The sequence below is a fragment of the Heterodontus francisci genome, chromosome 19 (assembly GCF_036365525.1).
Source record: "Heterodontus francisci isolate sHetFra1 chromosome 19, sHetFra1.hap1, whole genome shotgun sequence".
Taxonomy (NCBI): domain Eukaryota; kingdom Metazoa; phylum Chordata; class Chondrichthyes; order Heterodontiformes; family Heterodontidae; genus Heterodontus; species Heterodontus francisci.
The window spans coordinates 42322373-42348165 of record NC_090389.1 but is presented as its reverse complement, the minus strand read 5'-3'; the positions used below and the strand labels follow the sequence as shown (position 1 = coordinate 42348165).

The 25793-nt window shown below is 42.6% G+C and overlaps 1 protein-coding gene across 2 annotated transcripts in view; it reads right to left on the bottom strand.

Moving 5' to 3' along the window:
- Nucleotides 1-22476: 22476 nt before the first annotated feature.
- Nucleotides 22477-25793, bottom strand: part of frmd4bb (FERM domain containing 4Bb) — a 393899-nt gene continuing 390582 nt past the window's right edge. The window contains exon 23 of one of the 2 annotated variants that reach the window (XM_068051541.1): nt 22477-25027. In XM_068051541.1, coding sequence (XP_067907642.1) covers nt 24907-25027 — 121 coding nt within the window. In that variant the 3' untranslated portion in view covers nt 22477-24906. The remainder of the gene's footprint in view (nt 25028-25793) is intronic. The other variant, XM_068051542.1, reaches the window with a different exon arrangement.

Sequence of the window (25793 nt, the reverse complement as noted above, 5' to 3'; positions counted from 1 at the left end):
AGTTGCAGCTCCACATGCAGTTTTTCTTGGTACTGGTTTTTATTGGCTTTACAGGTATTTATTCATGTTTTTCTGGCATAGTACAACATTTCTGACCTTACATACTGAGATCAACTGAAACATAAGCCGAAGTATCAGTTGAACTGTGTTGGAAGGATCATCTGTAGCTTTAATATAGATAGTCTTACAGCTGATCCAATAATTAATGATGAAATTGCAAATCAAAAACTAAAGGAGGTGGAGTTGCAGTGTAAAACAATTGATCGTGGCGACGTCTAAAATCAAAACAACAGATTCCACAGATACATTGATGACACCCAGCTCTACCTCATCACCAGCTCTCTAGACCCCCTTCCTTGCCTCTTATTTGTCATGCAGCTTGTCCAACAGCCAGTACTGGGTGAGCAGAAATTTCCTCCAACCAAGAATTAGGAAAGACCAAAACCACTGTCTTCAGTTTCCGTCACATTCTCACTGACTGCATTCCACTCTTTGGCAATTGTCTGAGGCTGAACTAGACCTGAACTTTGGTGCCACGTTTGTCCCAAAGATGAGATTCTTACCACAAGTCCATCACCAGAACGGCTTACTTCCATCTCTCTAACATTGCTCATCTCCCCTTTACCTCAGTTCACCCACTGCTGAAACGCCCATTGGTGCCTTCATTGCAAATGGTCTCATAACCTGCCTCCCATCTTCCACCCGTCATAAATTTGAGATCATTCAAATCTCTGGTGCCTGTATCATAAGAACATAAGAAATAGGAGCAGGGGTAGGCCATTCAGCCCCTCGAGCCTGCTCTGCCATTCAATAAGATCATGGATGATCTGATTGTGGCTTTAACTCCACTTTCCTGCCTGCCTCCCATAACCCTCGTCTCCCTTGTAGGTCAAAAATCTGTCCAACTCAAAAATCTGTCCAACACACAATAAGTCCTGTCCACCCATCACCTCTGTACTCGCTGACCTACATTGGCTCCTGATCCAGCAACATCTTGATTTTAAAACTCTCATCCTTGTTTTCAAATATCTCCATGGCCTTGCCACACTTATCTCTGTAACTTCCTCCCGCCCCACACACTATGAGATATCTGTTCTCCTCTAATTCTGGCCTCTTGAGCATCCCTGGTTTTAATTACTCCACCGTTGGCAGCTGTGCCTTCAGCTGCCTTGGCCCGAAGCTCTGGAATTCCCTCCCTAAACCTCTCCACTTCTGTTTTCTCTCTTCCTATAAGATGCTCCTGAAAACCTACCTCTTTGACCACACTTTTGATCACCTGTCAAAATATCTCCTTATGTTCCTTGGTGTCAAATTTTTGTTTGACAATGCTCTCGTGAAGCACCTAGGGATGTTTTACTCTGTTAAAGGTCCTATATAAATGCAAGTTATTGTTGTTGTCAAGGAAGCTGGTATTATCTCATTTGAAGCATATTAGTACTCATTTTAAGTTATTGATTTACTATTGAACTCTATTACTTCAGTTTGGAATTTTCAATTTTGTCCTGAGTAACCTACTGCTTACTGTACTTACGTTCAATATAAATGGAATCATCTGTAAGCAGAAAGTCTCTGAATGGAAACTTCAGCATCTTTTTACTCTTTATACCACATTCAGCAACAGCAGCTTGGAAATAACTGTGAGCTGTCATGCACACAGCTGTGATACATTCCTTTTTATAAGATAGACATTGGCCCGGGTTATGCTGTACTCATAATGACGAGGATGTCAGTGCTCGCTATTATTATGTAGCAAAACTGACAACGACTTCTGATGTCCACAAATGTGCAGTTAAATGCAGAAATTCGAAAGTTGCTGTCAGTGATACCCTGCTGTTAGGCTGCACTGTTGCAGTCTTCGCCGATGGAATCTGCACTGTAATGGTATGAATTTAGGTTAATTGCCCACTAGTCTTGTACTGAAGACATATGAAAAGGTTAGATCTTCTACCCAGGAGTAACTGAATTTTGAACAGCGTATGAAGTGATAATTACTCCTGAACAACCTCTCTGGCCCTGAACAATTAATTTTAAATGCGTGGAGTCTCATTCCCTCAGAAGAAAATTAACATTGCAGATTTAAAAAAAACATTAAAATATTTTTTATAAATAATTTTTCTGTTTTTCTCTCTTATGTCTCTTCTTTAATCCCATGTGTATGTCCCAATCTTTATTTTGTTTCCTGTACAATGATTTAAATGTTATTTTGTGATGTTGATAGGCTGCAGAGCTGGGCTGAGATGGCAAGTGGAGTTTAATGCGGAAAAGTGTGAGGTGATTCACTTTGGAAGGAGTAACAGGAATGCAGAGTACTGGGCTAATGGGAAGATTCTTGGTAGTGTAGATGAGCAGAGAGATCTTGGTGTCCAGATGCATAAATCCCTGAAAGTTGCCACCCAGGTTAATAGGGCTGTTAAGAAGGCATATGGTGTGTTAGCTTTTATTAGTAGGGGGATCGAGTTTCGGAGCCACGAGGTCATGCTGCAGCTGTACAAAACTCTGGTGAGGCCGCACCTGGAGTATTGCGTGCAGTTCTGGTCACCGCATTATAGGAAGGATGTGGAAGCTTTGGAAAGGGTGCAGAGGAGATTTACTAGGATGTTGCCTGGTATGGAGGGAAGGTCTTACGAGGAAAGGCTGAGGGACTTGAGGTTGTTTTCGTTGGAGAGAAGGAGGAGGAGAGGTGACTTAATAGAGACATATAAGATAATCAGAGGGTTAGATAGGGTGGATAGTGAGAGTCTTTTTCCTCGGATGGTGATGGCAAACACGAGGGGACATAGCTTTAAGTTGAGGGGTGATAGATATAGGACAGATGTCAGAGGTAGTTTCTTTACTCAGAGAGTAGTAGGGGCGTGGAACGCCCTGCCTGCAACAGTAGTAGACTCGCCAACTTTAAGGGCATTTAAGTGGTCATTGGATAGACATATGGATGAAAATGGAATAGTGTAGGTCAGATGGTTTCACAGGTCGGCGCAACATCGAGGGCCGAAGGGCCTGTACTGCGCTGTAATGTTCTATGTTCTATTTCATGTTTGTTTTTACTTTCTGCTTTGCAGTTTGCATGTCTCAGTGAGGATTCTTCAATTTGATTGGTTGAAGAGCCTCCCTTCTGCTTGACCTGCTCACAGAATCCACAGATTCCCTGCAGAGCGTGCTGCCCAAAACCTAGAGATCTCTGCTGACAAGCCCACAAAACATCTCTGGACAATTGCACAAGAGGTGAACAGTGAAAACTGTTTCTTTGCCATACAGCAAAATCCAGACCAAAGAATTTAACAAGTTATTACAGTATATGTATAGGCAAATGCACATTCCTCTGGTCTTTGTTTTCAGTATCGGTTGACTTTCCCTAGGCTTTTGTAGATTTTAAATTTAAGACAATTACTGGCACATCTTGTGTAGTCATTGCACAGATTTGTTACAAAGAACTTACAGGAGATAGTGGCACATTGGGCTTGTTTTTTCAATTACTTTGGGATTTACAAAACAAATATTTTCTGCCATATTATAACATAAAATGTGGAACAAGGTAGTTTATCTGTGCACTGAGCTGTCTCTTGGATTTCAACATTGCTTTCTCATCCTCAGTGTTGTTGGAGTGCACTTACTTCAGGATATTTTCGTCTGGTATCTGCAGGCTCATCAGTGAAAACAATTTTCAAATACCAAAGTTGATATCAGTCCTTCTATTTTTACAAAATGACATTGCTGAATGCTTTAAAGTAATCCCTTGATTGACGCATGAGATGTTTGATCTGCTTCTCTTCTTCCCATTCATTAATCCTTTTGTTTTCTTCCAATTTTATTCTTTCTAGTTGTCCTCAGCCTGAAAATTGTCTAATTGTTCGGGTTTGTCAAGAATTCACTGTAATCGGCAATGGGGTTAATGGGGGAAGGGTGGTAATCAGGGCTGGGGGCGGGGAAGAAGTCGATAATTGGGGCTGGGGGGAGAGGCCGATAATTGGGGATTGGGTTGGAGATCGGTAATCAGGGTCGGCGGGGGAGGTGGGGTGGTGGCGGGTGGTGTGGAGTGAGAACCCCTGCTCCACCTGGTCTTCAACAAGAGTTTAAGTGTCCACGTCTCCATTACAGGACACTGGGATGCCTTAAAATCCACCACCGTTAAAAGGCCAGTGGATGTGTGCAGTGAGTTAGGGTCACATTCCCCGTAGTTCAGTTTTATCCCCTTCCCTGGCTGACTCTCTTTCGCCCGTTGTTGCCAGGGGCTGGGTGGGGTGATGTTTAATATTGAGGCTGTAATGTTTCTGACTGAAGCCTATAGTTGAATTGTTTGTTATGATGTTTTTTGATTTGTGAACCTGATATTTGATGTTGAATGCATCAACCAATTTGTAAAAGGCTGTCATTTGGTTTGTATTTCAATTACATCTATGTTGCATAATTTTAAAAAATGGAACAAGGCTGGAGAAAAGCTTCTAATGCTGGAGCACAATAGAATCATAAATAATGTAGAACATGTTGGAATTAAAAACAAGAAAGCAAGGTAGTGAAACAAATCAAATAGAAAATTAAACGGGAGAAGAGTCAAAAAAAATTACAATCTCGAATAAATCAAAAACCCACATTGCAGCAGACAGAGATAGCAGCCATTACACCAGAAATAAAGAAGGACTTGCACTAATATAGTACTCTTCACGACCACCGGACGTCTCAAAGTTCTTTACAGCCAATGAAGTACTTTTGAAGTGTAGTCACTGTTATAATGTAGGAAACACGGCAGCTAACTTGTGCACAGCAAGCTCCCACAAACAGCAGCAATTGATAATGACCAGATAATCTGTTCTTGTGATGTTGATTGAGAGATAAATATTGGCCAGGATACCAGGGATAACTCCCCTGTTGTTCTTGGAAATAGTGCCAAGGGATCTTTTACATTCACCCGAGCAGGCAGATGGGGCCTTGGTTTAATGTCTCATCTGAAAGATAGCACCTCCAAAGGTGTAGCACTCGATCAGTACTGCACTGGAGTATCAGCCATGATTTTTGTGCTCAAGCTCTGGACCGGGACTTGAACCCGGAACCTTGTTATTCAGTCAGGAGTGCAACCAACTGAGACTTGGCTGACACTAGTAAAAAAACCAATAAAAATATAAAAAACGAATAAAAAATGCAAAGAACAACAGACCGAGGGAAAAATCTTCTGCTAAATAGAACCAGTAGAATGTCTGGGTAGATACATAAAAAAAAGAGTTGGGTGAACCAGGATGGTAGTAAAAAGGACAGAGCCTGAAGCAAGTGAAGAAAGTCAACCAGAGAGAAAGATAATACATTCAGTGGGTAGAAAAATGTATTATTACTTTTATATTTTATGATATTGCGATGGAATCTATGGTTTGCGGGACCAGTGGGGTGATGTGAGTGAGCTGTTGTCCGAACAGATGACTTGTCAAATGTTTTGTTAGGTGCACTGACTCTGGTTTCAAAGCTTGTTTTTTATGAGACGGACCCTAACTGAGAGGGAGACTAAAACTAAAACATCAGGTTTCTGGGGAAACAGAAACTGGTTGGAACCAGATAAAAAGGACACAAAGCCATCCACGTTCAGGTCACTCAGGAATGGAGTGCCGATAAGCTGAAGAAAGTGACAACTGAATCCAGGAACTGTTTCCGTTACTTAAAGTAACTGATTAACCAGATCCAGCCATAAGGTGCACAAAGTTGTCACTGAAGGGCTTGAATAGAGGTAATACTGGTGGATCCATGCCATCATGCCTGTCGTGAGCAGAGTTGAGGAGATTCTGGAGAAGTGTGCCTTTTGGTGAAGACTGTAGCCATGGAGTTCAAATTGAAGGGGAACGACTGTCGGATGAGAATCGGTAGATACATCTTTGAAGAAAGAATTTGGAGTTCGACCTGAGCAAGTTCAGAGCTTTGAAGAACTTTGTGGCTATAATTAGTGCCATATATGCTGGGTGGACTGCCCAGTAAATCCATGAGATCTATCTTTGTTGCATCTGATAGTTAATGTGTAATTTGTAATATCTATATATTGAACATGATTTGACTGTTAACTCATGTTTAAGTTATGTTGATTTTGGTTTGATTGTTAAATTAGAATTTACAAAAGTGAAATCTTGTCCATTTTTTTTATTGGGGTCGTTCAGTAAATTTGGTTCTTTTGGTTTGTTAATCTCCACGGGAGCACTTCTCCTATCTCCATCTCATCTAGGAGCTACATTTGAGGCAGCTATGATTCAGCAAGGAGATGGTCACTGAACTGTACCACCTCCTTCAACAGGACCTACAGCCTCACAGGAGGGCAAGGATGGCATTGCCAGTTGTCATCAAGGTCACCATCACCCTTAATTTCTACACAAGCGGATTCTTCCAGGCAGGAGCCAGCGCCATTGCCAACATTTCACAGTTCACTGTCCATCGCTGCATCAGGGAGATGATAGAGGTCATATATGCTTTGAGAAGAGACTTCATCGTCTTCTCTCTTCCCAGAGAGTAGCAAAAGTAGCAAGCATATGCTTTGCCAGGGTAGTGGGATTCCCAGTAGTGCACAACCTCTTGCTTTCCACCCCAACACCCTTCCCTCACCCCAACTCTCCCCTTCCACATTTATGCTTTCAAATAGCCAATAACTGCCACCTGGCCAGCCACAGCAGCCTCATGAGAAAGGGCAAGAGCTACATGACACCTCTGATGATGAAACACTATCTCTTGATCTGACCATTACAGCCATCAGATCAGATACTGGCACTGCACAAACTTCAGAAGCCAATATAGATTCAGGATCAGCACATGGTGAGTTACTGGGCATGAGTGGGCTGCAGCCAGACCAGGGCAAAATGATAGTCCCTGTGACAACTCCATGGAGGGTGAGGTTGCATGCAAGTTGGTCTACAGGGAGCTCGTGAGGACTTCGATGGGGCAGCATTGAGGAGAACACTGATGAGCATGCACACCAAGTTGCTTGGTGCATTGGCAGCCCTGCCAAACAGCCAGTTGTCACTGTAAAGAAGCATGGAGGAGTTCATTTCCAAATTGGCACAGGGCTTTGTACAAAGCTTGGAGCCCATCCTTTCCAGCTTTGAAGTGTGGACAACTCCATGACAGCACTTGCACACCGAGTGATGATGCAGTGTCTGGAGGCCAATGTCTCAGCTTCCATTGCAGCACAGGTGGAATCCACCCAATAACTCAGTGTTGCAGTGGAAGCTCAGACTGAGATCATGCGATCCTTGATTGCTGCCATGCCGGTCCAGGAAGTTTATGAGGAAATTGACAATGCTTTATCCATAATCTTGCCAAGACCTCTGGATTCAGGAATTGTCCCTTTAGCTTGGAAAATTGCAAAAGCAATTCTATTATTTAAGAATGGTGAGAGAGAGGGAAACAAGAAAATGATAGCCCTGTTAATCTGGCACCTGTTATGGGCAATTTTTGGACTGTATAGTTAGGGACATTTAGAAAAAGCTGAGCTGATTAGAGAGAACCAATATGGATTTGTAATGGGTAACTCATGACTAACAAAACTAATTACATTTTTTGAGGAAGCAACTAAAGTAGTAAACACGGAAATGCCTATTGATGTATATTATATGGACTTCCAGAAGGCATTCGATAAAGTTTAACATAAGAGACTATTAGCTAAAATGAAAGCTCATGGAATTGAAGGCAAATTATTGGCCTAGTTAGGAGATAGGTTAGGCAGTAGAAGACCGAGCGTAGGGATAATGGCTATGTACTTGAATTGGTAGGGTGTGACTAAAGGTGTTCCACAAAGGTCTGTGCTGTGGCTCCAACTATTCACTACATTTATTAATGACTGTGAAACAGAGAGCCATATATCCAAGATCTCCAATGACATATAGGGGTAAAGATTGGATCAGGGCCATTTTTGAGCACAGGGATCACAATATGCCATTACCCCACACCCAGTCCTGTTGAGGCAGGCAGCACGCACACTTTGTGCTGCCTTCTCATTTCATGATTGCAGCATGCAGCCCAGCATGGAATGTGCTGCTGAATGGCTGCAGGTTCAAAAGGGGACCCTGCAGCCTAATGGCTAGCACATTTTTCATCTTAAAGGTAGCCTGCCCCACTTAGAGTGGAGCTGCACTCATTGAACAGAATCTGCTGCTGACTGTCTGTGGACAAATTGGGTATGAGGAGAAGCACACCCATTACAGCAACAGGCAAGAGACAGAGAGCTCACAGGTTTTCCGATGCGGTGCTGGTGGAAAGGAGGAGAGAAGCAAAGTTTCCGCAGGGGGCCCGGAATCCCTCCAGACAAGCATTCAGAAGGGAATGGGACCAGGTTGCCAGGGAAGTCAAGTCCCAGAGTCTGGCCCCGAGGACTGTGTAGCAGTGCCAGAAGAAGTTCAATGATGTCACACATGTAGTCAAGGTCAGTGACTACATCTTTAAATGACATGTCCTACCCATCAACCTTTCATGCTGCTCAATTCACCACAGCCCCCCTCACCCACCAGCAATCGGAACTCATGCCTAACATTTAGATACTCAACCTCACCCACCTTCCAATGCCTCCAGCCTCATACCCACCTCTCGTAGCTTCCATATACCTCCAGCTATTCACCCAGGGCATCCACATCACCCAAATATATTGCAACACAATCACCAACTTTCTTCTCTCTCTCATGCAGGCATAGTAGGCAGCAGAGCAGAACCAAAGGGGCACAGCCACACTACATCGCCTGAACCCTCTGAAAAAGGTGCTCCACATCATGGGACAGCTGTTGTTGTGGTACTACCTTAAGAAGTGGGACCAACCTAAAAGGCTATAAGTGAAGGTCACTGGAGGAAGTGATGTTGCATCACACATGACCAGGGAGTTGTGGGCATCGCCAGACAGATTAAGATGTGTGTTGGTGTGGCTCCTGTAGTAGCTGTGTGTGTATATATATATATATATATATATATATATATATATATATATATTACAGTTAAGTTATAATAAAAACCTACATGTTCTTTGGATATTATTTGTAGTCCTGTGAATCTTACATTAGTTCAGATACCAAAGGAACAAAGTAATATTGCAGCTGTCACAGAGGCCATTATTTTTGGCTGTGCCGGATGCATTTAGGATGGAGGTATGTTTCTACCTCATGCTTTTTTAATCTCAAAAATATACTTTATTCATAAAAATCTGTAAAAAAAAAAAATAGATGACAAAACAGTTCATAACAATTCCAAGTTGACATTCCAGAAAGTGCAAAGGAAATCAGTTTCCTTCAATGCAGGAGTGAGTTACCTTACAACCCTTCCATTCCATTTTATATACAATGTGCATTTGCATTACACAGCAAAACCGTATTTGGTATATACAGCACAAGGGGTTTTCCATGGGTCCAGCCCCTCTGTTCACTATGGCGGGAGAACCTTACACAGTGGTCTGTCCCCATTGAGCCTTTGCGGTGGCTGCCCCAAGCTTTAGTGCGACCCTCAGCACATAGTCCTGGACCTTGGAATGTGCCAGTCTGCAACATTCAGTCGTGGACAACTCTTTGAACTGGAAGAACAGCAGGTTTTGCGCAGACCAAAGAGTGTCTTCCACCGAATTGATGGTCTTCCAGCAGCAGTTGATGTTGATCTCGGTGTGCGTCCCTGGGAACAGCCCATAGAGTACAGACTCCTGTGTTACAGAGCTGCTTGGGGTGAACCTCAACAAAAACCACTGCATCTCTTTCCACACCTGCTTTGCAAAGGCACATTCCAGGAGGAGGTGGGCAACTGTCTCTTCCCCACTGCAGCCACCTCGAGGGCAGCATGCAGAGACGGTGAGATTCCGGGCGTGCAAGAAGGATCTGATGGGGAGGGCTCTTCTCACCCCCAGCCAAGCTACATCTTGGTGCTTGTTTGAAAGTTCTGGTGATGAGGCATTCTGCCAAATGACTTTGGCAGTCTGCTCGGGGAATCATCCGACAGGATCCACGATCTCCTTTTCCCGTAGGGTCTTGAGGACATTCCGTGCAGACCACTGCCTGATGAATTGGTGGTCAAAGGTGTTTTCATGCACAACTTTTCCATGAAGGATAGGTGATACGGTATGGTCCAACAGGATGGAGCGTTCTGCAGCAACGTAGCCAGACACATCCTTCGCAACACTGGGGACAGATAGAGCCTCAGCATTTAGTGACACCTGGTGTTTGTGTACTGGGGCTCTACACACAGCTTGATACAGCCACACACAAAGATGGTCATCAGGATGAGGGCGACGTTGGGTACGTTTTTTTCCGCCTTTATCCAGAGTTTGAACATTGTGTCCCTCCGGACGCATTCCATTTTACATCTCGAGATAAAGCAGAAAATGGCAGGAGTAGGGTATGGGCCAGACCTGCGCCAAGTACAGCAACAACGTGATCGCCTCGCACCTGATGACCACGTTCTTACCCACAATGGAGAGAGAACACTGCTCCCACAGACTCAGTTTATGGTGTACCCAGGCTACTCGCTCCTTCCAGGTTTTGGCGCATGCCCCGATCCTTCCGACCCATATCCCCAGCACTTTCAGGTAGTCTGACCTGATGGTGAAGGGGACAAAGGATCGGTTGGCCCAGTTCCCAAAGAACATGGCCTCACTCTTGTTGTGATTTACTCTGGCCCCTGAGGCCAGTTCGAACTGGTCGCAGATGCTCATCAGTCTGCGAACGGACAGCAGATCCGAGCAGAAGGCGGCAATGTTGTTCATGTACAGGGAGGCTTTGACCTGAGTGCCTCCGCTGCCTGGGATGGTCACTCCTCTTATGCCCGCAACCTTCTTAAGGGACTGAACAAAGGGTTCGATACAGCAAACAAATAAGACAGGAGAGAGAGGACAGCCCTGTCTGACTCCAGATTGGATCGGAAAACTTTCTGATTCCTACCCATTGATTGAGACTGTGCTACTGATGTTTGTGTAGAGCAGTTTGATCCAATTGCGGATTCCCTCCCCAAACCCCATTTTGGAGAGTACGTCCATCATGTATGTGTGTGATATCCTGTCAAAAGCCATCTCCTGGTCCAAGCTGATGAGGCAGGTGTCCACCCCCCTTTCTGGCACATATGCGATCATATCCCTGAGTAGCGCGAGGCTATCAGAGATCTTCCTGCTGGGTACAGTGCAGGTCTGTTCAGGATGAACCACCACTTCAGAGCAGACTTGACCAGACTGGCTGTGACATTGGACAGAATCTTGTAGTCAACATTAAGCAGTGAGATGGGCCGCCATTTTCTGATTTCTGCCCTCTCCCCCTTCCGCTTGTAGATGAGGGTGATGATGCCTTTCCTCAAGAAGTCTGACATGCTGCCAGCCAGAAGTGTACACTTCCAGCAAATCTGGGCCGATCCAGTCCCACAGAGTCAAATACAACTCAACTGGTAAGCCGTCGCTTCCGGGAGTTTTACTCGTCTCAAAGGACCTGATGGCCTTTGTCAGCTTGTCTAGAGACAGCAGTTTGTCCAGACTGTCCCGCATGCTGTCATCTAAGACAGGAAGGACTGGGAGGCCGTGCTGTCCATGGGTTTCATGTCGTACAGCCCAGCATAAAAGGATTTGCTAATTCTGAGTATGTCAGACAGTGAAGATGTTACCGAGCCATCTTCTTCCTTCAGGCTGCTGATCACAGAGCTCTCTCTCTGCATCTTTTGGAAGAAGAAACGCAAGCACGTCCATTCCTGCTCAACGGAGCGGTCTCTGGAACAGAAGATGATCTTGGAGGCCTCTGTGGCAAAGAGCAAGGCCTGCTGGCTTTTACCTCTTGGAGATCCTCCTAGAACTCGACCCCCATCAACTGCAGCCAGAACAGATTTTGCATTCTTTTCTTGAGTCGGGACGTTTCCCTGTGTCGCTCTGTTGCTCTCTGAACACCTTTGAGGATAAAGAACCACTGGATGTTCTCCTTGATTGCTTCCCACCAGTGCACCGGAGACTCAAAGAGGGGTTTCACAGTTCGCCAACCTTTGTAATCCCTTTTGAGTTCCTCAATGTTGTCTGGGGTTAGCAGTGTAACATTCAGTTTCCATGTCCCCCTGCCAACCCGCTGGTCACCCTGTAAATGACAGTTGGCCAGTAAGAGGCAGTGGTCAGAGAAGAACACCGTCAGGTTATCTGACCGTGAAAGCATGGGACAGAAACAGGAAGTCAATCCTGGAGCTGGCAGACCCATCCGGTCTTGACCAGGTGTATCCACGCTGAGCTCCGTCTGCAGGTTTGCTGAAGACGTCGTACAGCTTGGCATCTTTTACTATTTCCATTAGGAATCTGGATGTAGCGTCCAGTTTGCTGTCATCACAGCCGGATCGCCCAGCTGCATCAATGATGCAGTTGAAGTCACCGCCAAGAATGACTGGCCTGAATGTTGCCAGCAGCAGTGGAGCTGCTGGAGGACGGTCATTCACTCACTGCATTGAACCAGGGCGTACATGTTGATTAACCGGAGTGGAGTATTGTTGTACATTACATCTGCTACAAGGAGGTGACCGCCCACCACCTCCTTAACTTCGGAGATGGTGAAGTTGCCTCCCCACAGCAGAATACCCAGGCCGGAGGTACTGGAATCATTTTCCCCTGACCAGATCGATGGCCCATGCGACCATCATCACGACCATTCCCTGTAAGTGCTGAGGTGCGGGATTCCACACTCCTGCAGAAACAGCAGGTCGGATTTGACCTTCGCGAGATAGGTAAGGTTCGAGAAACATTGTGTAGTGGATTTAATGCTACGCACTTTAGTCGAAACATCTTTATAACCACTTTAAAGTTCGGTGTTACTTACCACACCAGCTGTCTTTGCTAGTCCCAGTCCTTGGGTATGTTGCTGCATACCCATAGTGTACACAAGCTGTTTCATATTCATTGGGCTCAGATACTCCTCCTGGTTACTCACGGGGGTTTTGTACTGCTGGGGTGACATTGGGGATTCTTGAAGGCAGCAAGGTTTGGACAGTCCTCTGCCGGTGGTGTCTTTCCCCCCATCCCTGCTCGAAGACATCACTGCTCCCGGCTTCCCGGAACTGGAGTGCACCAGACGCTTCGCTGCTCTCAGTCTCCCAGAACTGGTGTGCACTGGGCCCGTCACAGCTTCCAGTGCCCTGGAGCTGGGGGGCTGGCTCTTCCAACTCCTTTGAGTTCTGCTGCTTCTTTTGCAGGTGCCGTCTTTCCTGTCCTTCCTTGTCCAATGAGGAGGAGCTGCCCTAGTCTGTCTCAGACGGTAGCCTCCTCTTGCCATTGGTTTGGGTGGTGACATTGTTCCATTTTTTGGAGGCTTCTTCTTTGTGGTTTTCCTTTGTACCACCTGCCACTGACCAGTTTGTCCAGCTGCAGCCTCCTCCTCCATTGATTCTGTCTGTAGAGGAGGGGTTTCCAGGCACGGGGTAGTTGTTGGGTTGCTGGTTGTAGCTGCCTCCCCTTTCTTCTCCTTCTCAGATAGACTTTCCTCGCTGCACCAGACACATTCACCATTCCTTCTCCCGGCCTTTCCTTGGACCTTGCTGCCTATGCATAACTGAGGCAGCGTTTGGGGCAGGTTTTGTCTAAGTGGCCTGCCCCACCGCACAGATTTCAGCACTTACTCTGTTTACAGTCCTGGGTCTGATGGCCTGCCTTGTTGCAGTTCTTGCAGACGACTGTGCTGCAGTTGGCTGCTGTATGACCAGATTTGCCACAGGTCCGACAAGCTCTGGGCTGCCCTGCATTGACCAAGATAGTGAAGCTGGAGGGGGGATGGATGATGGCCCTGTTGTCATTGACCTTCAAGGTCACCTTGACCTGCCACTTGCTGGTCAGAATCCCAAATGAGTCCTTGACATCAGTACTGCTGCCAACCCCCTCGATGTACCTGGTGAGGAAGGGGAGTACATAGATGACAGGAACATGGGGGTTGTACAGGTGGATTGTCGCCACTCGGTCGCATTGCGACAGCAGTGTGAAGAGTGGCTCCACTATGAGGATCGACAGCGGCGCCTGGTCTCCCCTCTCCTTGAACACCTTCAGGAACTTAATGCATTCTGCCTCATTCTTGAACGTCACGTTGAAATATCCACTGCTGGGGAAGTCCTGCAGGCAGAAGATGTCTGCAGCTTTGAATCCACAGCAATCAATAAGGATTTTCTTATTGAAGAAGGTACGGTCAACCGGTGTACCTCCATTATCCTTCACCACCACCCGAATGGTGTTCCGCACTCCCTGGCCTGAAGCTCAAGAATTGGTTACAGCTATTTTACTCAAAAGCTTACCTGGAACAGGATCAAAGGCCACTGATCATGGTCTCACCCCTGCCTTATGTCTCTTCTCAAATTCTGCCTCAGCCTACTATCTGACATGAAGTGCAAGTTGCAGGTGGTGTTTCTAAAGGGCCTACATTACTGTTAATGACCCTTTTTCTTCTAATATAATTGTAAAGCCATTTTGTGCTAATCTTGATATCCCTTGCAAGTTTCTTTTCATATTGCTTTTTGCATCCCTGACTATCCTTTGTTGTATTTCTTTGTCATTCTTTATATCTCCCACACACCCCTGGATCTACACTATTCCTTGCACTTTGGTATGGTCTTCCCTTTAGTTTTACATTGTCTCTCGCCTTTTTTGACAAACATGGCTGTTTTGGTTGGTAAGTAGAGCTCTTGTCCCTTAGAGGTATACACTGGTGCGATATTAAGCTAAATTCTTTTTTTAAAACACCTCCCACTGTTCATATGGTGTTTTACTGGATTGGGGAGCTTTCCTGATTTTCCACTACCTAGCTCAGGGTGCTCAAACTAATTGAAACCAGTCCCTCTGCCTGAGAGGAGCTAATGCAGCCTAGATTTACTGAACACACACTTGTATGGCAACCTGCTTGACCATCAAGTCCCATTTCTATCTTCTAAAGTTTATTTAACCTCAGTCAAAACACTTAGAAAGTCTGTGCTCAGGTGGAAGCTTTGCATTTCACAAAACTATGGATATTGAATGCGTGTCATATCAGCAATGCATCCTCGCTGCTCACTGAAACAGGAGCCTTGATGCAGCTCACTAGGTTGCTGGTTGCAGCTGGGCAGCAGGTAAGGCCTGTTGGGGAGGGGTAGACGCTAGGGTGGGGGGCTGAAAACGAGTCAATAGTCGGTCAGATGATTTTGGTAGAACTTGGAGGAACACATCTACTTCTCCCCGCCTCACAAAAATCTTAAGAATAAAACTTTTGGGAGTGGCTCCAGCAGCTCCTTTAAGGATTGCTGATCAAACCTCTCAACCCTTGCAGAAAGTAGGACCAGCATGTGCCACATATGCTTTGCCCATTTCTCCTTGAAACTTGTGATCAGGAGCCTACAACAGAACAGATGGAAGTCTTCAATTTGCATATTTAAGCTGCTACCTGCCTCTCTCGGGCAACAGTGCTTGGCACCCATTTAAAGGCCTGGCTGAAAGGTGATTTAGGTGGGCATGTTGCTGCACAAGGTCCTCCTACCAGATTTTCAACTGATGGTTGCCCATTTTTTATGCTGTTGAAAGTCTCCCCCACAGAACAGCTAGACTGTAAAACTTAACTTATACACCACCTGCATAAAAACTTTCTTTAGCAGTCCAACAAACTTCAGAGTTACAAAATTACTGTTAATGTTCTAACAGCCCAGAAACCATTTGAACATTCCCAACAGTGGTAGTTCCATCAGCATTCTGGAGGTGGCACTGTTTTACACATTCTCACACTTCTGTGTGAATAATACTTTTTTGGCAGGTATTATCAAAAGGGCAGCTAGAATAGTGCCACATAAAATTCTTATGTGCATACATAATATCTTAATATTGTGATGCTGTTTGAATAAATCACAAAGAATGTGACCAAGTAATTTTGAATTAACTTGTGAACTGTGAGAGATTTTTCCTACAATGGCTACACTTCAAAAGTACTTAATTCACTATTTTTTTTTCTTTCTTCCTTCCTCTCTTTCTTCCCTTTCTTTCATACCTATTACATTTTAGCTGGGATGCATTATCCTTCTTCATCTGTCTGCAGCTTTTGACACAGTCCATCACACCATCCTCCCCTAATGTTTTTCAACTGTTGTTTAGCTTAGTGTGACTGCTCTAGATTGCTTCTGCAGTTACCTATCTGATTATAGCCAGATAATCCTACCTAGAAATTGAGGAAACCAAAGCCGTCATCTTCATTGCCCAGCATAAACTCTGTACTCTTGCCACTGACTATCTTTTTCCCTACTCTCAGGCTAACCTAGACTGTTTACAACCTCAGCATCCTATTCAACTTCAACCTAATTTTCCAACCTTATATCCTCTCTATCACATTATCCTTGTGTTAAATTCCTTCATGGTCCCTTCCTATCTCTGTAACTTCCTTTAGCCCAACAACTCACCCCCAATCTCTCCGTTTCTCTGCCTGTGGCCTCATGCCCCTCCCTTCAACCTACCATTGGTGGCTGTGTCTTCAGCCACCTAGGCCCCACACTCTGGAATTCCCTCACTAAACCCCTCCACTTCACTTTCCTCTTCTTTAAGAACTTCCTTAAAACCTACCTCTTGATCAAGCTTCTTAAAACTTTTCTTCTTTGCCACAATATTTTCCTTAAACCTCTGAAGCATCATGGGGCATTCGTCTATGTTAAAGGTGATATTTAAAGCAAGTTGTTCTAGATCATAAATTATGTTCAACTTCCTGCTTGTATGTATATCTGGTGCCTTACACAGTGTTAGTGTTCTGCTTAATAACTGATCATTGTGACTCGCAAGTCATGCAGGCACCAATTACGAGCTAAAGAATAATTATTTAAAAAATATAAGATCACAATTAAGCCATCTATAAATATCTTCTATAGAACAGAGTCTGAATGATCAATTAGCAGTTCAGATACAGGCTTCAGTAATGACAGCTTGATCAATTGATTAGCTGATTAATACTGCTAATTATAAAATTAACCAGTTTAGTTCAATTACAGAGAAAATGAGAGGGAAATGGATGAAATTGTGGACAATAATAGACTTGAATCTAATAGAACATCTATTAACAGGAAGGTTGTAGATGGAGCTTACATTAACTGTAACCATAATTACTTCTCTACGTAAATACTGCATTGCACCCAAGACAGCTTGCATTAGCTAGTGTGAAATAATGTAAATGTTGTAATTAGCACATCAATCATTAGTGGAGTGATGAGTCATGAGAATAATTCAGCAACAATCTATTCTAAATATTAAACCAAAGTCAGGTTTAAGAAACAAGAAAAAATGCTGTACAGTATTTGGAGTCAATGTAACTTCACGCTGAAGCCAAAAAAGAAATCTGTTGAGTCCTGTGTAAATGAAATAATATTAAATCAATGGCAAACTGCCTCAGCATGTAGTAAGCTCTGGATGTGACTTGAAGCAAAATGTGAGCATATCAAGTACAGAAAGAAACCTGGTGTCACCACAGTCCTGTATCCAGAAAGACCTCTATGACCACTGATCAAGTGATGCATTGCATGGTTAGGAACAGATGGCTATCAGCACTTTAGGTTGGCAAGTAGGTACAGGAAGATTATTTTACTGACATCAATGCTCAGATCATGACCAAAGACTCCATGGAATGTGCTGGTAAGTTTGGGTGTGACAAGAATAACCAGGTTTCAATGACAAACATTATCAAAGAGAGATGTGCATTTGTGAAATAATGCATAAGAATAGATTGCACACACTTTCTGAATCAGAGTGTTCAGATAAATTCAAAGTGAACAACAGGGATTGTAATACATGTCAGTTACCTTCCACAAAAAGATAAAAATCCTACCAACTTCAAGACAATGCAGGTTTAGGCTTTGGGGATCTTTATTTTTTTTATTGAGATAGACATAAGCACTCAAGGAACCTCTGGAATCAAATGGTCATAGAGTTATCGTGTCTGTGCCAGCCATCAAGCACCTATCTATTCTAATCCCATTTTCCAGCACTTGGTCCATAGCCTTGTATGCTCTGGCATTTCAAGTGCTCATCTAAATACTTCTTAAATGTTGAGGGTTCCTGACTCTCCCACCCCTTCAAGCAGTGCATTCCAGATTCCAACCACCCTCTCGGTGAAATTTGTTTCCCTCAAATCCCCTCTAAACCTCCTGCCCCTAACCTTAAATCTATGCCTCTTGGTCTCTGCAGTAACCAGGCTGCTGGTAAGCATTGCATTATTATGATCTGAAACACAGATAATCTTCCTGGCCTGTAAATTTAAATCTAGTAGCTGCAGCACAAGCTTAGGTTTTACATAAATATTTGATGCAAAATACTAGAGAGGATATGGGAATCTGGAAGCAAAACATTACATAGAATGTGAAATATATACCAAAGGGAAGCAAGATTCTCTTCCTTCTGTATGGCTTTCTTCATTCTTTGAATAGCTTGTTCTTCACATATTCTAGAATAAATCATGCAAGTGAAGATCAATTGGTCAAAAAAGATTTTATACTTAATGCTCATGTGATGATATACTTTTCTTCAAATTTTATATGACATTAAATCTCCATTCACAGACTAACACTCTGTTCTTTGTTTCAGCACCAATATTTTCGCTCCTCTCCTGAAGGAGGTGACTTGTGTCCGAGTATGGTTCCATGAACTTCAGCAGCACTTTGGCACCTTACTCATTAGAAAACCTTAACAGCGATTGCTGCTAAGTTACTCGACCACTGAGGTTATTGCAACCAAAACTTCACAATGTCCATTTCACACCAAGACTCGTGGACTTGACAGCCCAGCTTAATGTTTCTCCTCTCTAGTCCAGGAGGTGCTAAGGGCTAACTGCAATCAACCAAAAGGCTAGTTAACTCAGAATGCCTAGAAATAGCAAAAAGGTGCATAACCTGTCACAGGGATCAAAACTGATACCTTCCTGGTCTGGAAATATGATGCAGCAGTATGCTGTGCAGTTTATTTGCTCATTGAAGGAATATCCATATAAGACACCATCTTCAGAAGAGGGGAAATTGGAATACTTAGAAAACCCAGGCAAGGCTGTCCAATAGCCATAATTTAGTGAGTTAAGTAAAAGTAGACTTACTACAAAGTTTGAAACATATTAATTCGATGTATCAAAGCTGGAACAGAAATACAACTATCTTAAGTATAAATGTATAAACTTATATTCTAATTGTCTAGAGATACGCAGATCTTTAACCCCATTGTTATCAGACAACAGGAAGCCGAAGGGCCTCCGAGTGGGTGGCACAATGCTCCCCGCACATCCCACATGGTCCCCATGCTGGCAAGAACGTTTGTGTGGGAGTGCAATGTGTGCACCAGAAGCTTCGCAACTGATCAGATTGGGATGTCAAGTGATTGGATACAAATTCCAAACTTGGACCATGTAGGTCAACTCAACGGATTCTCATCACTCACTAAAGAGCGTGCGTTCAGCTGCAAGAAGAAATTCTGCTAGCGTTATTTAAAGGGACAGCCATCCAACTTGGAAGTAGAGCTTTTGGAGGTGTTGTGGCGAGTTGCTGCATCCTCACAGGGAGGGCAGAGGACTAGATGACCTGTCCACACAAAGGCTGCAACGCCACTGGGTTTGTAGCACAAGGAGGAGATGGAGCAGAGCCTGGGGAAAGGATAAGCTCTGTGCAATGCTGTGTCAAATTGGAGTCAGACTCCTCCATGCTGCTTGATAGTGACAGCCAAACCACCTAACATTTCTGTGCGTCCTCATCCGCATTCTTCTATATGCTACCCATCGAAGTCCTTATCTGAATCAAAAGCAAAATATTGCAGATGCTGGAAATCTGAAATAAAAACAGGAAATCTGAAATAAAAACAGGAAATCTGGAAATACTCAGCAGATCAGGCAGCTTCTGTGCAGAGAAAAACAGTTAACGTTTCAGGTCTGTGAACTTTCATCAGTTCTGGGAAAAGTTAGAAATGGAATAGGTTTTGAACAAGTGCAAAGGGGTTTGGGTGGGAAAAAGAACAAAAGGGAAGGTGATAGGGTGGAGAGCAGGAGATTAAACTGAAATAAGGGTTCATGGTGTAAAGCCAAAGGGAGGAGTAATGGGACAAGAAACACATGATGTGTCTATGAGCTACAACTGGCTGAATAGCTGCCATCCAAAAGCAATGAAAAAAAAACAGCAAAGAAAAAGGAAACAATATGGGAGTAGAGATCACATCATACAAGAGGTAGGTATCTGGTAACACTGATCCAGGCCAGAGTGATCTCCTGGATGAGTTTTCAATCACCTAAATGGTGGGTGGGGGAGTGGGGTGGATTGGTGGTCAGAGAGGAACTTCCCAGATTTTTTTTCCTAAGTGGCCTAAGTTTTTAAATCTGGTTTGTGGCTCTCGCTGCATCTCAGTGGGATGTTGAGCGTATGAAGACATCACAACTGTACGGGGCAGGCTGCATGGACCAGTGGATCTTTTCACGTCAGTCATTTTTTTGGCTGCTTGTTTGTTAAAAGTAACACAATCAGGTTAAAATCCCATATTTGTGCCGAGAGTTAAGCTTGAAATTAGAGACACATTTCATTCAACACAAAGCAGAAAATTTCCCTCCTACAGATATTCCATTTAAAGAGATGATGGGCAAAAGTGACCAAGACTCTTGAAGAAATGATGCACCCCACTGGGAACCAACAAAACAGCACAGAGGTGTTGTACCACTTTACGTCGTGAAACTATTTGGGCAGAAATTTATTACACTGTATATCAGCCAGCAATATCTAACACTATGCATATATAATTGTACAAATTACATTAGTTACTTGGTAAAGAAGATATTATTCAACCTAGAAACCATTCTGCTTCTCTTGGATATGCAGAGCAGAATCATTTTAGCCTCTTAACTAAAGAGGGCTCTAATTCACAAGTTTCAGTGTTTCAAGCTGAAATAGAGCAGCCCTTGCTGAATCGGTTTCCTTTAATGATCAGCTCGCTCAGCTCAATACCCAATGAGACCTGTTCCAGCTTGACTCTCTCAACCCAATTCATCTGACCAAAGATACAGCCTAGGCAACTGTTCAGAATTGTACAGCACCTCAAGCTGCAAACTGTAACAAACATATACGGCATGGATTGCATCATGATCTGAAAAACCCTGCAAACTTTTTCATGGCTTAGTTAAAACAAACTGATAATGTAGCATTTTGATATTGACTACTAAGTTCTGTTTGATTTATAAACAGTGGATAATTTGTGGTACTATATGAGTAAGTTTTCTTTAACAATCATTAATTAAAAAAAAAGTTTTATACCTGCCCCAAGTTAGAGGATTCACAATTGAAACAGATTTTAACTCTGCTCTGGTCAGCACTACATTGAACTTGGAGACACCAAACAGAAGCTTCCTGTGTCCTGACAGGATAAGGGAGAAAAAATCTGATGGTAGTCACATCCCAGCAGTCTATGGTGCTTCCTAGCAGCCAGTGGTGGTACTGACACCAGAATCTGTTCTCACTTGCAAAGGAACCAGGCAAGGTAGATGATGGAAAATACAGTGGGAAAAATTGCTCCGAAATATTAAGTCAATGTATGTTCACGTTCCAGTTATTTTTAAAGTTACTGTGAAACAGGGATTAAACTAGAGGCAGAAAGGGCTGAGAATTAGCCTGGAAAACACAATGCTGGAGAGGGATCTTATTCCCAACATATATTATTGTAATATGAAGGATTAAATAAACAAGAGTTTTCATTATCAATCTGTGTACTTCCCAGAAAAATCTTGTGGGTAACGACACCACCCAGTGTGAGCACCAAGTTATAGAGGCCAGAGGTCAAGTTTGATTCCCAGTCCATCCAAGTTAGATGGTCTCAGCAGCAGCTGGGATGCTACAAATGATGTCAGTGCCCCAGGGTTATAGAAAAGTGAAGAAAAGTCAGCCATGGTTTCAAATTCTGCTTATTATCCAGTGACCCCAACTGGAAAGTGTGTGTATATGGACATCAAGTGAGGATAGTATTGTTGACACCACTGTATCAGCTAACACATGAAGACTAGTTACTTGTATGAAATATTGTGTAAGTAACTTAACTGCACTTTAGCAAGAAACTGTGTTCAGAACAGAAAAACCAGGGCATTTAAAAAGAATCGCACCAACATAGCCTTGTTGCATGGGCAAGTATCTTTTACCCTCTACATTTGCTGAAAATTTAATTTATTCAAAGAAGAAATGCTCTCCTCTCTATTTCAATTACCTTATTTGTGGATTGAACACTAGGAATACAAAGGCAATAAAATGCATGACTGCTTATGTTCTTTGCAAATTTTGACTATCATTTTATTGCACCACAGGAGCTTATCTCAGAATCCAAACATTGGGACTTGTATTCAAAGAAAGGGTGAGGAATGAGAGAATCAGAAGGAAAGAACAGAAGAGGAAGGGACAAGAATAGAACAGAAACTGGGAGAGCATACGAAAAGGAATGAGGAAAACATGAAAACAAGGCTGTCAGAAAAGGGAATCAAATTGAGATTTAACAAATTTAGGTTAAAATCCTGAATGCAGGCAAGTTAATGTTTATATCAATGTACGTACATAAAACAATTAAAATTCAGGAAATTATGGAGGAAAAGTTGATTTATTGGAATAATAAATATATAGGAGCACTAAAATAGAGCTGCGTAGAACTACAAAAAATACACACAAGGATACGTACACTTTATTTATTGGTCTCCTGTTTTTAAAGCACAATTTTATAGTAGGAAGGAAGACAGGAGTATTATGTAAAGGCATACACAAAGGTTTCTCTCTGGGTAAAGCTGTACAAATATGCAAAAGAATAAGTTAAAAGCTTTGTTTCCAAAATTCCGACATGAATTGAAACTTTTTCTCACTGAATAAAAAAATGACTAAGAACCAGCTTACCAAATTAGTTTACTATATATTACATGCTTTGGAAAAATAATAAAAATGTTCACAAAAAGTGTCTCAGAAACTTTACATAATAAACACAATTCTAACTTTTTCTTCCCCTTATAAAAAAGAAAATGGCAGCACCTTTCCATGGATTCCAGCATGGGAAGCACACATTCACCAGTTCGAACTTGGAATATAACTGCCAGGTCTTCAACACACCAACTTGTAAAATTCATGTATTGTTGTTACTGCCATAATCAAAACATCCACAGGTCTAAAACTGGTGAACATATGCATTTTCCAAGGAAATAGTGAGGTAGTGTGAGCCTCATGAGCACTTTTTTGTTTTAAAAGGAAACATTTTGTTAACAGGTTCACTTTACTGTCTGCACAAGAAATCCTGTGTGGAGGCTTTCTATTTTGTTTCCATACTTTTGCTTATGCATTCTTTTGAGATGAATTTTGAAACCTGTCCCTTTGAACCTCACCATGGTAACTGTAACCTGAAAGGCAGTCAGCATATGAAGCACAAGAGTCAATTAATTAGAAGGCTTTCTCTCCATCTCTCCTGAAAGTGGTGACTCATACCTGCAATACAGTTCCATGGCCACAGGCAATCCTGTCCTAGTACCTATTCTTTAACATGAACCTGGACAATGAGTGTTGGCAAGCTATTTTAACCATGGGGTAAATCACTAGAAGCCCAAGCCTGTAAGCATTATTACCTCTGTTCATTTCAGCATAAGCCCCTAGCAAATCTCAGGAGTTACACCTTCCTCCTTCTGGGACTTGGACAGAAATTCTTGCAATACCATTACTTCCCAGACTGAGGTCAGCTAACTCCCCACTGATCACGAGATTGGATTAAGGAGCTTCTGATTCTGCATGTCTCAGTAAATATCTTCCAGACCATTTACCTGGTGAGTCTTGGCAGAGCTGGTCATTTGTTGCTTTTATCAATCACAGCTCTGTTTCATCTAACATGGTCAAAAATGCTTTTGAAACAAGTTAATAAATTTAGCTGGATCAGGAGAACAGTGTTGTACCTGAGCTGCAGGAATTGCACTAATACTGGCCCAGCCAAGATCTCAGTCACATAACCAGAATTCAGGTAAGGACCTGGACTGTTTTAACCAGTTTGTGCTATCACCTTGACAGCCATAATTAGGATTGTGCTTTTTTTTTTTAAATGTCTTTTTGTATTTTAGAATATTGTGTCTCTTTCAAGCCATGTGCTTTTCTTTGACACATGTAGTGTATCAACCATCTTTGATGCACATTTTCATGACTTAAGTGTGGTATTCAAAATGGTCCATTAATTATTGCCATTCGCCTCAACTGGTCCGGTAATTTTCCCCTCAAATTAATAATCCATTTGAAAGCACTACTGTAAGGCTAAGTTACCAAAGCATTTTTAAAAAATGAATACAATAATTCTTGTGCTTCTTCTAGCTTGGTCATAAAAATCTCGAAGAAAATGCATTTCTCACTCCTTTCTGGTCTTAATTCCAACTATTCATTAAAAAAAACCTCATAAGCTCACTAAACTCTATTCAAGTAATCGGTCCCCAGTTTCTTGCCATAAAAATACATAGCATCCTTCATTTGATAATATGCAAAGTACTCAGACTTCAAAAGCATATGAAGTTACTCACTACCCTGCTTTGTCCTTCCATCTTTTATGTCTAAGCAAAAAGCATAGTTGATTTTACTCCAAGTTCACTAAACAATGAAGAGCATCTACTTTCATCAACTTAGTCCTTGAAAAGTGCATTCACAGTTAAAACAAATTCCAAGTGCCATCCTTCCATGCTTCGATTCAAACTCAAAGTAATCCACTTAAAAAGATTTTATTTCCTTCTTTAGAATGTACTATATGATTTTCAATTTAAAGCAAACCTTTATGGAATTGTGACCTGTGGAATTTAAGCTTTCACTCTTTCTGCACAAGTTGGCCAGAATGAGCATTCAGGTACAGTACCTTCTGCAATCACTGAAATGTTCCAAATATGATTCCCATTGGGAGAAATAAACCATTTTGAGTAGATTGAGAAAGATGCAAGGCACACAGAGTAAGTTATCCATATGTTGAACAATGAAGGCTGAAAGTCAACCACCAGTCACTTAAACCAGAGTCCCTGGTTTAGAATCTTCATGCCATAATAACACCTGTTCATCGGTATACAAGTCGTCTTCCAGCTGGCTTGTGTCTTCGCTGTCTGAGTACATTCTTTCTGGATAAGGTCTGGTAAATATTTTGAAACAAAAGTTATAAAAAAGGACTGCAATCCAAAAGGACATGCATTTCAGAACATGAGATTTTAGTTTGAAAGAATCAAGACAACATTAATCACAATTTGCAAATTTTTGCTTTTTTTAAGTAAGCATTTGGTCCAATTAAGTAAAGTTTATTGGCTGAAGGTCACAGGAATATAGGTCTTTCATAGCTGGTTCAAAAAAAGCACATCTACCCATACACTGGGATAGTCTGCATCTGCTCCACAAAAAATTGAAGCACCATCCTCTTAATTCTACTGCTATTTGTTCCCTGCAACAAGCATGAATGAATTATTTAATTCTTAAATGGGACTTTGTAACTTCTCAAACTCTTATCCGAGCATTAATATAATTATAAATAAATCTCGAACTGTGGGTGGGTTGAAATGCCATTATCAGTATGACCCTATTAATAGTTTTGCCAAAAATTACTAATGCTGACATTATCACAGTCCACGATTATTCATTGTAGGCATTAAAGGTGCAGGGATGCATCGATATTTTAGATTTTAACAAACTGGAATTTCTTGAATTTCCGCAAGATATAATTAGGTTGAATACAAGAAGATGGATGTTGATAATGTCAAAAGACTCTTCAAATTCAGCCAGAAGGTGGGTTAGGTTGTCTTTTAAACTCATGACAATGCATATTTTATTTTACTTAAGGAAAGCTCAGGTTTACAACAGGATAATACTATTACTAAATATCAGTGTTTGGTTGCACACATAGCCTG